The sequence below is a fragment of the Lepidochelys olivacea genome (genome assembly GCF_965140295.1).
Source record: "Lepidochelys olivacea isolate rLepOli2 genome assembly, chromosome: 15".
Classification (NCBI taxonomy): Eukaryota; Metazoa; Chordata; order Testudines; family Cheloniidae; genus Lepidochelys; species Lepidochelys olivacea.
Window position 1 is genome coordinate 22139565 of NC_140425.1, and position 13840 is coordinate 22153404.

The window sequence follows — 13840 nt, forward strand, 5'->3', positions numbered from 1 at the left end:
CCAACAGATGGCTAATTCCAAAACTCCAATGATTACTTAACAAAAGAACATTCCAGACTAAAGACTAATTCCAACCTTGGTGTGTTAAAATTGAATTTGCAGGAATGTGAATGTTAATGCAGGTCTATTTAACCTCAAAAAATATTTCAGAATGTGTGAGAGTAGCAAATAGTCCTTATGTGAGGAAAAGAACTTTTACTTTCTTGGGCTTAAGCCCATTTGCCAACAACTAAATGAAAATATTGTAGCTAGCAATGCAGCTAGCTACAGAGAGGCACAGAAGGAAACTGGCTAGTGAACTGATAAAACTTCAGAAATTAATATTATAAGCAGAGCTGGCAGCAAGACCTATTGAGATTGTCTGACATTTCCCATTATAAGACCTTGTTTTCAGTTATTTATAACTTTGCAAAACTAACCATTTGGGCTGAAATTTTTGATACAGGCTCAGGCTGTTTGTTTTTTTTAATTCAGCCAAAATGGTTCAGCCATTTCTGGGAATAAGGCTAGGGAAAAACACATTGTTTTACCCATGTTAAAAACTTCTGGCAACCTTTTCTTTGGAATGTTCTGGTGCCCTCACACTTTTGAGAAGGGACTTGAAATTAGATTCCAGGCCTGCTGGTGACCTATGTAGGTACATCCCCAGAGCAGGTCCACCCTATGCAGTGAATGAAACAAGGGTACTGTGGAAAAGACAGTATGTGAACATGTAATTAAAGACTAATATAATGCACCTGCAGAAAGCGGCCAAATTAATTTGCACCAGTAAGCGGTTTTATGACAAGTTGGCTGGCTTGTCATGGGGTGCAGGCTACAAGTCAAGTTAGTAAAACTTGACAGCTGCTAACATAATCACTCTGTGCAGCCACTGTTATTTTGTAATGTTGGATTTTGTCACTTGAGCTGAGTGAACTTTGCAGTGGAGACATAGCCAGAGATAGATCTCATAATGCTGCTCAGAAGTGAACCGATAATCATGTGGCTTCTTTACAGATTTAATCAAATTGCTGAGGCCTTTTCAGACCATAAAATGTCCACTAAACTTAAAGAATATGTCCTAATTCCCAAGGAGAGTCTAACCTTTTGCCTTTTTTTCCCAAGATGCATTCATATCTACTTAACAGAATAGGAAGTGTTCCTCCCTGCATCTACAGAGAAAGAGAGAGAGAGAGAGAAAGAAAAGACAACAGCTGAAGATTTCAGATAGCCTGCGACTTCCTTTCTGATGTTCAGTGTAAGCCAGGAATTTTCATTTTTCTGAACACTGGCAAAAAGGATGAATATTTCCTAAGAGGAAATTAATTCCTTATCCACCTTCTGTGAAACTCTGGTCTGCACACACCTTCAAAATTGTCTCTGTGCAGCACATACATTCAATACAGCTACAATAGTTCAGCTAGTCTCTGTGCCGAGTTACATTGATCAGAAAGGCAACAACGTGAAAAATGAATGGAAATGATGGGCTCAAACTGATGTGATATCAGAGTACTGAAAAGCAAGTTACGCTTCAAAGAAGCATACCTTATTTCTACCTCAAAAGGTTCTACTTGATTCACAAGGGGACACTTGGTTAACTTTGGTGGTCCTGCTGACCAAAAGAAACCTGCAAGAGATAGCCTGCAGTGACTGACAGAACTTACATGGAGTACAACTGTGAATCTGTAAGAACTTCAAAATGACTGGTAATGTGACTTTGGTGGCATCTAGATTTCTGCCTTTCTATATATAGATATTCAAAAATATTTTTTTAAAAAAATCCAAATCCTTCTTGATGCTTCCATTACAGATTTTCCTGGTAGTCAAGATAACATCTTTTTCAGCGATTAAAATGACCTTATACTTTGTCTGACTCTCTCAAAAACTCCGCAGCCTACTTGAGAAAGACGGAGTTCTAATAAAGTATTGGATCTTGCACTGAACAATCTTTGCCATTAAGAGTTTGAATATCTAGAAAGGTCTTGAGTTTTCTTGGCCAGTGAGGTACCAGTGGTATCATCTCAGTTGCTTCATCATGGTTTCTCTCCAGGGTACACAGAATGAGTAGACACACAAAGCTGGAATTTCCGTTTGGCTAATTTTGGTTTCCATGTATTTTCCTTCCAATGAACTTCTTCGTTTCTGAACTCTCTTCTGACATAATTCTACCAGTAGTTTTTCCCATAGAACCACTGGCTGGCTAAATACCATTGAGGTTCCATTTCCTTGCATCATGTTGCACCAGCTCAGTCAGCACGTTATATTTCCCTCAGATGTGTATAGGCACTGGGAGACAACAGATGTTTTTCTTCCCATTTAACTGCCAGCCTCGCCCTTCTACTGTACTGGGCATGTTTTATTAAAGTTACTGGAATGAGAAAGCAGGATTGTATCATCATGCGTAAGAAACGTTCCCTGGCAAATGGAAAGGGTCCTAACAGTTGTGAACAAAAACTTTCAAACATGAATAAGTTGTAAATTGCAGTCCTGAAACATTCTGAATCTATACAAATCTCTGATTTAAGGCCTAAATCCTAGCCTCAGTGCACAATCAGCCAAGCTGTGCATCTTTCTGGCTCTGTTCCACCCAACTTGTGGCTGTCTTGTTGTTGACTGGGTTGAGAAACCTTACAAAATAGGACTCTTCTGTGCCAGTATTTTTCTCCTCCACAGTTGTCTATCTTGGTGACATGTTAAGATTCTGCATTTTCTGAATATCTGCTTCTCCATATGCTTTGCAATGGTTCTCACTGAAAAGTTACTTACCTTAAACTTAGCTGACACCATTAGCAGTTTTGAGGCTATCTGCATTCCACGTGTGCATCCTGTGACTGATGTCATAAGCCTTTGCAGAAAATTTTACTTAGTCTACATCTACCTGCTAGGGTAATCTTATATTAGTGAACCTTTGTGTCTGAACTGCTCTATCACATCAGGACATGAAGTCTACTTCAAGCGTATGGCAACTTATCACTGGCATCTGCAGATGATGTTTCAAAGTACTGACACTTTCTTCAGCTTGTTCTTTCAAAAAGAAATCCAAGTTTGAAAGGATTACAATACCTTCAGACAGAGAAGCAACAGCTGTATCCAGTTTAGGTAGCTGGAAAGTTTGCCTTTGGGGACTATAAACGCTTCCTGGGTCTGCCTGCTGATGGGTTCACTACCCCCCCTGCAGCCCTAATAAGCTTTCCAATACAGAAATGACAGCAAATCAAATATTCTTCTCAAGTTGGTTGGGTAATATATGCCTTGCCTTTTATTTTGAGTTTCTTTTTGGGATCACGAATAGATCAAAGCAGCAAGTGTTTGTTTAGCATAATCTTATTTTTCAGGTTGCAACATGATCAGTTGCACGGATACCTCTTTTACCTAGAATCCCACTCATTATTTGAGCACGTGTAACAGATCTCCATAGATTTTCAGATAATGACCTTAAGTAGTTGCTGTTCACCTCACTAGGCTGTGCACAGTTCCCCCATGTGAGGCAGAGGATGCAGATGAACCTCAAACTTGCTCTTGATCACCTTGGATTTTTCAAGAGACTTAGGCATACATGTTTTCATCAAGTCACAGTATCACTACAAAGTGCTCACACTGAGAAAAAGTAAAGGTGCCTTTGGAAAAGAGCCTTACTTGAAGCTACTTTTTAACATATACACAAATTTTGATGCTATTTCCTTAGATAGCTGATAGCCCACTTGTCTCATAGTGATTAAAAACTAGTGCTAAATAGGCAGAAGAGTGAGAGAAAGCTCTTGCAGCCTCTGACTTGAAAAACAGAAGAAAAATTTATATTAGAAAATAAGGGGCAGGCAGGCCCTTCAGTGACACTGCCCTGGATTGAGAGTTCAGCCCCAGTCAAGTGTAAGAACATACACAACCTTCTACAGGGATCTGCAAAAAGGATTTAATAGGGGAAACTTTTAAAAACATTACAGACCGAAGTATAAACAGACAAATGACAGGAAATTTACAGATCAAGAGCTCTTTCTTCAGCCCTGATTAATTCTATCATCCCTTTCTATTGCTTGGGTCTCAGAACACCAGACTCTCTCACACGCTGCAATAAGAAATTATTTTTCAAATTGCTAAGTAATGTAGTTACATTCATAGATGCCCCAACAGATGACGGTAAAAATCAGGAGTGTTGAGACACTCAATACAGCAATATTTTTAAAGCACACAGTGGATTTTGTTATAAGTGCAAAGTATTTTTATTGAAAATGAAATAAAAGACTACAACTCTGAATTTTATGGAGTATGCCTGTTACAGGCTCCTGTAATGGCACTTTAAAGAAAAACTTAAAAAAAAAAGTAGGCTGACAAATTTTAAAAAACATTTATTAATAGACTACAAATTATACATCTTAATTTTTCAAAATTCTTCTAATACAATTGTAGGAGGGTTTTTCAGCTGCCCTATTTATGTTTCTAGGGGTCTTTTCGGTTAGTCAGTTTCCTCCTACTGATTATAAACAAACTGCATAAAAAACTAAAATAAGATTTTTTTCTAATTTCTTGAATTCTTGTTCTTAGCTGTAACAATCATGTACAAACTTTTCAGATAAATATGATTTTTCAAACTGAATGTAGCCCTTCAACATCATTTTATGTTTAGTTTACATAACTATTTTGCATTTAATTCAGTTGACGTGTTTTTAAAACAGTGAAACATTCTTCCAGCTTTCATATGAAACCCTTGCCAATTAAGGGGGTCTTTGAGGGCTCAATGACATTCCAACATGACAACCATCTTCCCTAAACTACTATCATAACATGAGAAAATGAATGCCAAACGATGACAACTATAGCCCACATTATTACAGTAATGTGCATAAAAGAACTGGGAGACCCATTGTGCATTACTGAATTTTGTGAATAAGAACACAATTAAAAAAAACAAAGATAAAGTATCACCAAATTTATTGTTTCCTTATCTTGACAATTATGGCTTTAATTATAATATTTTGCAGTAAATTGGGAAAAGTAATATTTTGAAAAAAATAATCTAATCTTTTTAAGGTGAGAACTCACTGAAGCATCTCCTATAAGAGCTTTGCTGAGACGTTACCAACTTTTAAAAAAAGCCCTCAAATTATGACATGTACATTGTAATGAAGTATGGATTCACAACTTGCAACTGTAAAAGTAGTAAGGGTAGGTGAAGGTGCTTTTACCTTTCCCTACCAATCCCCAATGTTTATTCTGATTCCTCACCTCTTTCTCTGGAGGCCTGCTGCTCCTCCTCCTCTGTGGGTTCTGAAGGATCATAATAATCACTGCCATAACTGAATCCCACGGCGTTATATGTACCATCTTCTGCTAAAGCTTCACTCAGTCTCTTATATTCTTCCTCTTGAAGAAAAATGAAAATTCTAATTACTACTATGAAATATAATTAAGCTACACTATTTCTAAAAAACAAAACAAAAACCAACCCCCCCCCCCCAGAACTATACCATTGTTTTCAACCTAACTTTTAGATAAAAATTGTATTCTTCACACTTTAGGCATAGTAACTTTTGCCAGCAAGTTTGTGAAAACCAAAGATAACAGAATGCATGTGCCTTTTGTTGACCATTTCCTCCTGCTGAGATAAAGATTTTAGTGGTTATACAGTCTAATATAATTAAGGAAAATGCAAGAGCGTTCAGTTATACAATACTGTTAAAGAAGAACAGTTAAAAGGATGGTGGGGGGTGTTTTGTTTTTTCAAATCCCAGTCTGCCCTCAAAATCTGGGCAATTTCTGTGTGGATCTATATATAAACTATCCTGAGGTCCTCTCAGACAGGCAAAGACTCCTGTTTTTCGAATCCACTGGGTACTGTCAAGATAATATCAGAAAGAATGAGTATAAAATGAGTGGGAGTAAATTTAATGTTTTAATTATTTAAATTTAATTAAATGTGTTCTAACTCAGGAAAGTTTCCTTGAGCAATACCTTGCCTCGCCTCCTCCTCAAGCAAGTCCGTATGCAAGGCTAAATACCTCTCTTCATCACAGAGGGCATCTATTCTAGCCTCCTCTTCAGACAATTGATAATCTCTGTTCCATGTGGAATATTCAGCGTCATATTCAGAGAGGTCATGGAGGTGACCACGTCCATCATACCTGCAAGATGAAAAAGCTGGTCAATGCAGAAAACTTAGGGTTTGGGTTTGTGTGACTACTTAAAAATACTTACCCATTAAAATGAAAAAAACACTAATATGTTAAAACATGCCTCATTTTAGAAGTTACATTTAATTTTGCTACTCACTTCACACCAACTATCAAAATGAAATATTTTAATAGTCTAAATTCCTCTCTAACAGAATAATAAAGAGTACAATTAAAGGCAAAAGTATCCTTTAATAGTTTAAATGGGATCCATTTCCTTAATAGTTCTTACCGTATATGGTTCAACCAACCATTCAATGTCACTTGCAAAATACTTTTTCTGGAAAGTCAAATAGCTTACATTCACACAAACCCGAATACATAAATACCTATCCGTAAGAACCAAACGGTCGAAATTTTCTCGCTTCTTTCTGCTAGTCCCGAACTCTCAGGAGAGATCTTCACCAAAGAAACTTGCGTCCATTGGAGGTAAAATCATGGCTAGGCTCGACCCCTAGCCATTTGGCTGAGGAAATAAGTTCTGGGTTATGTGATAGAGAGACAAACATACATAGGAACAGTAACATATACATGCAATTTAAGGAGGTTCACCATAAAAATGGCACCAATAACCAACGATGTGATTTCATCTCCTAAGCAGAAATGGTTTTGTGTGCAGAAAAAGTGCTGCATTAAGATAACGTTTGACATATTTCTCCTTTATGTGTCAATATTAGAAACCAATAGATAATAAAGAGATAGTAAACTTCACTCCGCTGGTTAGTCCTCACACACACAATTCTTGACTGAGCCATCTTGCTAAATCAAAAACAAAGAAAGTACATATAACTAATAGAAAATGTTATTGAGATATGTTGGTCTTGTTAATCAAAAGTGTTTATCCACAGGCAAATTTCTGCCCCAGTCTTCCCACAGTAATAGGCTTTCTTCAACTGGGGGAAAAGATTTCATGCTGTTGGGGATAAAAATCTGAATTTCCAAAGGAGCTGATAAGGTTAGTGCATAATGTTTCATCTGATTCTAACTTTTGTTCATAAATGCAAACCTCCTTAACTTACAAATGTAGATTGTTATTGGTTTTAAATGTTATGTATACATACATACACATACTTAGAGTTTGCTCCCAACAATTGCTGCAGCTGTTCTATCTCAGGCCATTACTGTATGAAACCACAACGACCTTAATTTACACCACAGAACTGGCTAATGAAATTTTTCATCACAAAAATAAACTACCATCAGATGACAGGCCCCAACACTAAGTTTAAACTTCCATATCAACAATAACGTACAACTATACACTAATTAATTTCTGATCTGTTTTCCAATTTAGGTGTTTGATTTCAATTAGTGAAATCATAAATGGGAAAGACCTGTTAACTACTCCAAACAAGGCATCTGTGAATCTTTTCTGCCAGTCCAGTCTCACATAATGGGGTTCCCCACCACCTCCCTTCAATGAATATTTATTCCAATCAAGTAGATATGGTTGCAAACCTAGGACCTGGAAATCACATGTAACCACTGAAAGAGGCCTAATGAAGTGGGAATTGAGGGAGCAAATGCCTACAGTATGTGATGTGATCCTTTTCAAACCAAAGCCCTTCAGGTTTTCCCATTTGAGTCTTCAGGTCCAACCACAACTGCTTAAAGCACTGTGCTTTTCAAGCCCCCACAAAACACTCCTGACCTGATTCTCCATCCCCCCCCCCCCACAAGAGCCACTGAAAAGCAGGTTTTGAACTAATATATTCCTCCATCTGATCCTGAGTTGCTGAATCTACTGCAGAGACCAGAGGAAAAAAAATCAAATAGCCAGATCCTGTTAATCCCTCAGACTGTGAACTGCAACAAATCACAAAAACAACCAAAAAAGCAACTCCTAATTGAGGTTAGAAGTCTGAAACTCCTGGGAAGGAAAGCTAAGTGGCCTAACTGCCACAACTCATGGCATGACAAGGGAGCAATCATGCCAGGAACTGCTTTTTAGGGGATCCCATCGGTACTTTATCGTCTGAATTAACTGGAGGAATTCAACTCAGCCTAATTTCCCTCTCTGTGCAAATAACCTCCCCCCTTCTTGTTTATGGACCCCACGATTTAAGTTTCTAATTTAGCATTCCCTTATAGCAAGAGCCCCCCTTCTTTTGAGGTGAGAAGCTGCTTGGGGTTTGATTTGAAAAGGAGCAGATTATTCCCACCCCTCCCCACATACACCCACCCTGACAGGGGGAGGGGACCCCAATAAATACCATCTGCCAGAGGAAGGGGAGAGACTCCTAATCCTGCCAGAGAGGGAAACCCCCAATACTCCCTGCCAGAGGAAAGGGTTCCCCAACATCGCCACGGGGACACCCAAACCCACTGCCAGGGAGAAGGGCCTCCCTTAACGCTGCCAGAGACGAAGCACTCCCCCACTCCTCCTGCCAGAGGGAGGCCCCCACACACCCCGCAGCACTGGGGGAGGAGCAGAAAGAGGCTATCACAGGAGATCTCGCAGCAAAGGCTGGGGGTTGGGTTGCACCGACCTATCGATCATGATCTTGGGGTCTCCCATCCAGGGGATGAGGTGCCGGCCCTGCTCCTGGTACTGGGCCTTCTCGTCGTCCCGGAACAGCTTGCAGGCATAGCCGAACACCAGCAGCTCCACGCGGCTGCCCCCACCGCCTCCTCCGGGGGGTCCCGGGGCCGCGCCCCCGCCGGACAACAACATCAGCGGCGGCGGCCCTGCCTCCTCCACAGTCCGGCGCGGCCCGCCAGCGCCTCCGAACATCACGGGAGGGTGCGAGGAGAAGGCCAGGAGCGCGCTAACAGCGAACGAAGCGAGTCAGCCCGGCCACTAAACCCCCCACCCCCACAACGCCGCGGTCGCCATCGCCCGAGACAAAATGGTGGCCGTTCCGCTTCCGGTCACAGGCGGGGTAAACAAACGTCTGGCTTCCGGTAAGCAGCAGATTCGTCATAACGCACCAAGCAGTAGATTAATGTCTCTGCGCGCCCTGGGGCCGAGTGGGAGGAGATGCAGCCAGGCAACGGGCCCGGGGCGGGGAACGACTGGAGCCAGGCAGGGTAGCTGCGACACGAGAGTGGCGAAACTGTCCACGGGAACTGCGGGGCTGGGCCGCGGGAGAGCCGAACGAAGGGCGGGCAGCTGGAGCGAGGGGTAGGCAGGGCCGCGGGTGCGGGGAGGGGCGCAGGCGGGGCTGTGGGGCGAGGGCATCAGAGGGAGCGATGGGTGGGGGCAGTGGTAGTGGGGGGCAGGTGGGGGCTCTGGAGAGGGGCATCAGAAGGAGCTGTGGGGAGGGGGCCAGTGGCAGGGGGAAACGGGGGGGGCAGTGGCAGGAGGGGGGCAGACGGGGCTATGGGGGGAGGGGCATCAGAGGGAGCAATGGGGGGTTGGGGCAGTGGCAGGGGGGGGGCAGACGGGGCCATGGGGGGAGGGGCATCAGAGGGAGCAATGGGGGGTTGGGGCAGTGGCAGGAGGGGGGCAGACGGGGCCATGGGGGGAGGGGCATCAGAGGGAACAATGGGGGGTGGGGGGCAGGTGGGGGCTATGAAGAGAAGCATCAGAAGGAGTTGTGGGGAGGGGCGGTGGCGGGGCAGCCGGGGAGAGCTATGGGGAGGGGCATCAGAGGGAGGGGGCGGGACGGTGCAGTGGGGCTATGGGGAGCAGCATTAGTGGGAGCTGGGGGGCAGTGGCAATGAGAGAGACAAGTGAGGACTCTGTGGGGGCATCAGAGGGAGCGGTGGGAGGGTCAGTGACAGTGCGGTGGCAGCCAGAGCCATGGCGAGGGGCGGGGGGGCTGGGCCACATTGAGTGCTGGGTCCCTGGATGCAGTCAGGTGAGGGTGCAGTGGCCATTGGGAGGAAGCTATTTCCCTGTAGCAGAGCAGTGCCCGGGTTCCACTGTTTCTGGGGCATGTGTGATGCCTAGAGACTCCATGACCAGGCTGCTGTGGAAATTGCAAAGTCTAACACTCAATAGTTAGGAAATGCCAGTGGTTGCCCATGCAGCCTGTTTGTCCTCGTTCCTGCCCCAGCCCTGACACCTGTTCCTCTCCTCTGCCCCATATGCACCAGTTTGTCCCTGTCACAGCGCAGTCCTGTCTCTTTCCACCCATGTCCTCATCATAGTCTGCCTGATCTCAGGTTTCTTGTCCCAGTCTTCCTCCTCTATGTTGCCTGGCCCGAGCCCATGGGAACGCATTGAAAGCCCAGGAGAGAGAGTTTCTGTGGTCCCAATTCCTGTGCATAGCAGGGAATACAAACTGCAACAAAAGTCTTGCTCAGTCCTGTATCCCTGGGCAGGGTTATACTTAGTGTAGATGGAGACTGGAAAATTTAGATGCCAAATTCTGATATGTTTCTACTGAGCATATGTAAACTGAGATTTTTCAAAGGTTTGTAACTTGCCCAAATTTGGGTGAATTTTCTTGGATACACCACAAGGCATCCTGACTAGGGTTGCCAGGTATCCGATTTTTGACCGGAACGCCCGGTTGAAAAGGGACCCTGGTGGTTCCAGTCAGCATTGCTGACCGGGCCGTTAAAAGTCCGGTTGGCGGCGCAGCAGGGCAGGCAGGCTCCGTGTGCAGCTCCGGCGAAGCGGACTCATATCCGGCTCCTAGCAGGCAGTGCCCCGAGGGCCAGCTCCGCAGTTCCCATTGGCTGGGAACTGTGGCCTGCGGGCAGGGCTGGTGCAAGGATGTTTTGTGCCCTAGGTGAAACTTCCACCTTGTGCCTCCCCCCCTCTCCCGGAAGCCCTGCGACAGCTCCCCGCCACCACTGTCCCCCTGCCTGGGGAGCCATGCAGCAGCTCCCCGCCCCAGCTCACCTTTGCTCTGCCTCCTCCCTGAGCACGATGCCACTGCTCCACTTCTCCCACTCCCAGGCTTGCGGCGCCAATCAGCTGTTCAGCGCCGCAAGCTTGGGAGGGAGAGAAGCAGAGTGGGGCGGAGTGCTCAGGGGAGGAGGCGGAGCAGAGGTGAGCTGGGGTGGGGAGCGGTTACTTGCTGCTGGCGGCCTTCCCCGTGCCCCCCCTTCCCTAGCTCACCTCCACTTCACTGCCTCCCCGGAGCGCACTTTTGGCCACCCCCAACCACTTGGCGCTCTAGGCGGCTTCCTAGTTTGTCTAGTGGTTGCACTGGCCCGGCCTGCAGGCAGGGGCAGTGCACGGAGCCCTTGGCTGCTCCTCCACCTAGGAGCCAGAGGGACATGTCGCCGCTTCCCGGCAGCCGCCTGAGGTCAGTGCCGCCCAGAGCCTGCACCCCTCACCACCTCCTGCACCCCAACCCGATACCCCAGTCCTTAGCCCCCTTCCACACCTTGAACCCCTCATTTTTGGCCGCAACCCAGAGCCCACACCCACAAACCAGAGCCCGTACCCCCTCCCACACTCCAACCTCCTGCCCCGGTCGAGCCCTCTCCCACACACACAACCCCTCAGCCCCAGCCCGGAACCCTCTCCTGCACCGCAAACCCCTCATCCCTGGCCTGCACTCTCAGCTGGAGTCCTCACCCCCTCCCACACCCCAACCTCCTGCCCCAGCCCAGAGCCCTCTCCTGCACCCCTCATCCCTGTCTCCACCCCAGAGCCTTCACCCCCTCGCACACCCCAATCCCCTGCCCCAGCCTGGTGAAAATGAGTGAGTGAGCAAGGGTGGGGGAGAGCAAGCAACAGAGGGAGAGGGGATAGAGTGAGTGGGGGCAGGGCCTCTGGGCATTGGGACAGAGCAAGGGTGTTTGGTTTTCTGCAATTAGAAAGTTGGCAACCCTAACCCTGACACCAGGGCAATCCAGGCTGCCAAATTTCAAGTCCTTGCACCAAAGCATGTAGGCAGTAGAGCTTCTCAATGAAACAGTTATAAGAATTATTTTAGCATGGCAAAAACAATGTGTTTTTCCTTAATCTCATTTGTGGAAAGAGTTGAACTATTTTTGCTGAAACTTTCAAAAAAAAAAATTCACCTGAATTTTCAAAATGGAAAATGTCAGTCCCAATGATTAAATTTTGGTAAAGTTATAATGTCCTATAATGGGAAGTGTCAGGCAAACTTAATTATAGACGGTGCTACCAGTTCTGCCCATAATGACAACTCATTGACTTCCTTGTACTTACTGTAGCTAAAGGATTTAATATGTTGTTTAAAGATTATGTGGTGCACAAATATTGACACAGAGCTGAGTAGGGCTGCATCTTTGTGTCTGAAGGAAGCCTGCCAAAATGTGAATTTACGTAAGGAGAAATCTAGAAAATCCCTTGGGCATTTCATCTGCTTCTGTAGCTGTGAAATTGAATAATAATACATTGTGTCTCTGTAGTGCCTTTCAAAGTGCACTACAAAAGCTAATTAAGCTTCACAATCCTCCATTTAGTTAAGTAAGACGCGCATATAATTTTATATACACACATAATTTCACCCACCAGTGAAAAGCAGTCACATGGTCGAGTGAGCAGTCAGTCAAACTCCTCCTAACAGGAGCAGGTAGACAGGGATTTGCCAGGATGGCTATTGCCATCCTTAGCCTTGCAGTAGAGCAGGGGTCCGCAACGTTTCCGAAGTGGTGTGCCGAGTCTTCATTGATTCACTTAAATTTAAGGTTTCTCATGCCAGTAATACATTTTAACATTTTTAGAAGGTCTCTATAAGTCCATGTTTTTAGAAGGTCTCTCTCTATAAGTCTATATATTATTATAACTAAACTATTGTCGTATGTAAAGTAAACAAGGTTTTCAAAATGTTTAAGAAGCTTCATTTAAAATTAAATTAAAATGCTGATCTTAGGCCACCAGCCCACTTAGCCCACTGCTAAGGAAGAGACTTTGATACGCTCGGAAGGGGGGAAAACACAGTGACCTAGCCAGAGAGCCAAGCATAAAGACACAGCAGCCTGGGTCGCAGAGAGCGACAGAGAGCACAGTGACAGGGCCTGCAGCAAGCAGCAGAGAGGGGTTTTGGACCAGAGTGGAACTAATCCCCAAATGTGGTCAGAAGGAGGTGCCCTAGTGGTGCGCGCACCCCATGACATGGTGATATTAGCATTATAAAATATTTGTATTAGAGTAGCACCCAGAGACCCCAGTCGGGGTAAATGATATTGTTCCCTTTCCCTATCCACCCACCTTTTCTGTCTTCATTCCAAAAACGTCTCCAGGCCTGCTCTTCCATAGCGTGCCTCCAACCCGTCCTCTCCCACCCTGCTGCTGTTTTCCATTTAAAGGCCACAGCTGAGAACCTTTCTAATGTCCAGACCCCTACTCAGAATCTGAATACCTGGGCTGTTCTTTCCAAATGCTGGAATAGACAAGAGCTACAAAGCTGCATTATAAGTCTGTGGCTGGAAGAGAGCCATAGTAGCAAGCTGTTGAAAACCAATGTGTGTTTTTTGTTTTTAACTGCAATTAATATCTTCACTGCTGACATATATGACATCATTCTATGGATGCATGTTTGAAAACAGTGAATTCTAGTTTACACATACCCCTGGGAATTGATGTTTGGATTTGTTTCTGTGTTGCTTATAACACCAGTTTTCTTGTTTAGTTGTTTTTTCCAAACATGCTTCGCTACTGGACAATATATACTGTGATTAGAGAATTTTCTGTAACATTGCACACAGCACTGGAAATTAACAGTTTTATAATGTATTCAATTTATAATTAAACAAATACTTTATATTCAGCCTTCATCTTCTGGATCTGATTTTATGTTGTTACTATAGAAACACATGGCATT

The 13840-nt window shown here is 44.6% G+C and overlaps 1 protein-coding gene across 7 annotated transcripts in view; it reads right to left on the bottom strand.

Moving 5' to 3' along the window:
* The window catches only part of SFSWAP (splicing factor SWAP), a 94428-nt gene extending 85419 nt beyond the window's left edge, over window positions 1-9009 (bottom strand). For 2 of the 7 annotated variants that reach the window (XM_084649367.1, XM_084649364.1), the window contains exons 1-3: window positions 8633-9006; window positions 5926-6095; window positions 5200-5337 (exon numbers count right to left, since the gene is read on the bottom strand). In XM_084649367.1, the coding sequence (XP_084505493.1) occupies window positions 5200-5337; window positions 5926-6095; window positions 8633-8877 (553 nt within the window). In that variant the 5' untranslated portion in view covers window positions 8878-9006. Of the gene's footprint in view, window positions 1-5199; window positions 5338-5925; window positions 6096-6472 lie in introns of all 7 variants that reach the window. The other 5 variants (XM_084649366.1, XM_084649365.1, XM_084649369.1 and 2 more) reach the window with 5 other exon arrangements.
* Between the last annotated feature and the right edge of the window lie 4831 nt (window positions 9010-13840).